General features: G+C 66.1%; 1 protein-coding gene across 1 annotated transcript in view; it reads left to right on the top strand.

Moving 5' to 3' along the window:
• The window catches only part of RAPGEFL1 (Rap guanine nucleotide exchange factor like 1), a 3,535-nt gene extending 1,527 nt beyond the window's left edge, over window positions 1-2,008 (top strand). The window contains exons 2-9 of the mRNA XM_014959086.1: window positions 135-302; window positions 381-478; window positions 606-728; window positions 824-1,002; window positions 1,079-1,169; window positions 1,296-1,346; window positions 1,607-1,694; window positions 1,794-2,008. Of these exons, the coding sequence (XP_014814572.1) occupies window positions 135-302; window positions 381-478; window positions 606-728; window positions 824-1,002; window positions 1,079-1,169; window positions 1,296-1,346; window positions 1,607-1,694; window positions 1,794-2,008 (1,013 nt within the window). The remainder of the gene's footprint in view (window positions 1-134; window positions 303-380; window positions 479-605; window positions 729-823; window positions 1,003-1,078; window positions 1,170-1,295; window positions 1,347-1,606; window positions 1,695-1,793) is intronic.
• Window positions 2,009-2,076: the final 68 nt, after the last annotated feature.

Here is a 2,076-nt window from a genome sequence, read left to right as displayed (position 1 = left end):
TCCCCGGCCCACCGGCAGCTCCAAGGGTCCGTGCCTGCTCCGTGCCTCAGTTTCCCCAGTTGAGGCTTTGGAGCTGCATGGAGGGTCTGGCATGTCCCTGATGTGTCCCCCCCCAATTTTCCTTGTCTCCCCAGTTTTCTGCCGCGTCTACATGCCCGACCACTCCTACGTCACCATCCGCAGCCGCCTCTCGGCCTCGGTGCAGGACATCCTGGCCTCGGTCACCGAGAAGCTGCAGTACTCGGAGGAGCAGAGTGCCCGCGAGGACGCCCTCATCCTCGTCACCATGGCCTCCTCCGGAGGTGCCCGTGGGGGATTGTGGGCAGGGGATGAGGGGGGTTCCAGCTGGCACTGACCCCCTGCCCGTGCTCTGCCCGCAGAGAAAGCGGTGCTGCAGCCCAGCGAGGAGTGTGTCTTCACCACCCTGGGCATCAACAGCCACCTCTTCGCCTGCACCAGGGACACCTTCGACTCCCTGGTGAGCACCGACCGCGCCGTGACGGGGACCCCCCCTTGGCAGAAGAGGGGGGGGCCACCCCCGTGGTTCTGCCCCCCCCTGCTCCAAGCCCCCTCTGAGCGTCCCCCATCCTCGTGTCCCCTCACAGGTGCCGCTGCCGGAGGAGATCCAGGTGGTCCCGGGGGACACGGAGATCCACCGCGCGGAGCCGGAGGACATCGCCAACCACCTCACCGCCTTCCACTGGGAGCTCTTCCGCTGCATCCACGAGGTTGGGGGGCGATGGATGATTATAGGGGGGCTGTGCCATGGCCGGGGGGAGCCGTGATGATGTGTGTGTGTGTGTGTGTCCCCTCACCCCGGCAGCTGGAATTCGTGGACTACGTGTTCCACGGGGAGCGGGGCCGGCGGGAGACGGCCAACCTGGAGCTGCTGCTGCAGCGCTGCAGTGAGGTGCAGCACTGGGTGGGCACCGAGCTGCTGCTCTGCGAGTCGCTGGGCAAACGTGCCCACCTCCTCAAGAAGCTCATCAAAATCGCCGCCATGTGAGTGTGGGGGCCAAGGGCACGGTGTGGGGGGGGTCTCCTCTGCCCACCCCTCACCTTCTCCACCCCTCCCCAGCTGCAAGCAGAACCAGGACATGCTCTCCTTCTACGCCATCATCATCGGGCTCAACAACGCTGCCATCAGCCGCCTGCGCCTCACCTGGGAGGTGAGGGGATGTGGGGGTGCTCTGGGCCCCCCCCAACCCCTCCAAGTGCTCCCTGACCCCAACTTGAGTGCTCGTGGCACCCCCCTTCCCCGGGTGCTCATGGTCCCACCTGGGTTTGTCTTGCAGAAGCTCCCGGGAAAATTCAAGAACCTGTTTCGGAAGTTTGAGAACCTGACGGTGAGAGGTGCCTGGGCACCCCTGGGCTTTGGGGGAGCCCCCAGTCCTCCCCGACACCCCCCCCCACGGGGTATTTGGGGAGCTGGTGGGCAGGGGGGACATTCCCACACCGTCTTTGGGTGTCCTCACCACCCACAAGACCACCATCGATGGCCACAGCCCTGTACCTATGACAACCAGTGTGGTGGTGGGGTCCAGGGCAGGGTGCTGGCACCCATAGGGAGCCCCCCCAGCCCTGATCCCCCACATCCCCCCCCCAGGACCCCTGTAGGAACCACAAGACCTACCGAGAGGTGCTGGCCAAGATGAAACCCCCCCTCATCCCTTTCGTGCCGCTCATCCTCAAAGGTGAGGGGGGGGCACAGGGGTTGCCCGCACCCCACGTGGGGCCAGGGTCCTGCTGCTGCCCCGTGGCGGCCCCCCCTCACCCCCTGCTTGCCCCCCCAGATCTGACCTTCCTGCACGAAGGCAGCAAGACCCTCCTGGATGGGCTGGTCAATGTGGAGAAACTGGTGGGTGCCCCTCGCTGGGGGGGATGTGGCCGAGGGACCCCCAGGGTGAGGCCAGGGAAAGGGGGGGCACCACTGAGGGGCTGTGACCCTCCTGTCCCTGCAGTGGAATGGGGGGGCTGGGGGGTGCAGGGTCCCAGGGGTGCAGAATAAAATCCCCAGTGGTATGGGGGGGGTCCCTGGTGATGGGATACAGCAGGGTCCAAGAGGGAGGACAATCC

The sequence above is a fragment of the Calidris pugnax genome, unplaced genomic scaffold (genome assembly GCF_001431845.1).
Source record: "Calidris pugnax isolate Ruff unplaced genomic scaffold, ASM143184v1 scaffold341, whole genome shotgun sequence".
In the NCBI taxonomy this organism is placed as follows: domain Eukaryota; kingdom Metazoa; phylum Chordata; class Aves; order Charadriiformes; family Scolopacidae; genus Calidris; species Calidris pugnax.
Note: the sequence above shows the minus strand (reverse complement) of the source record. Positions and strands in the feature narration are given on the sequence as shown.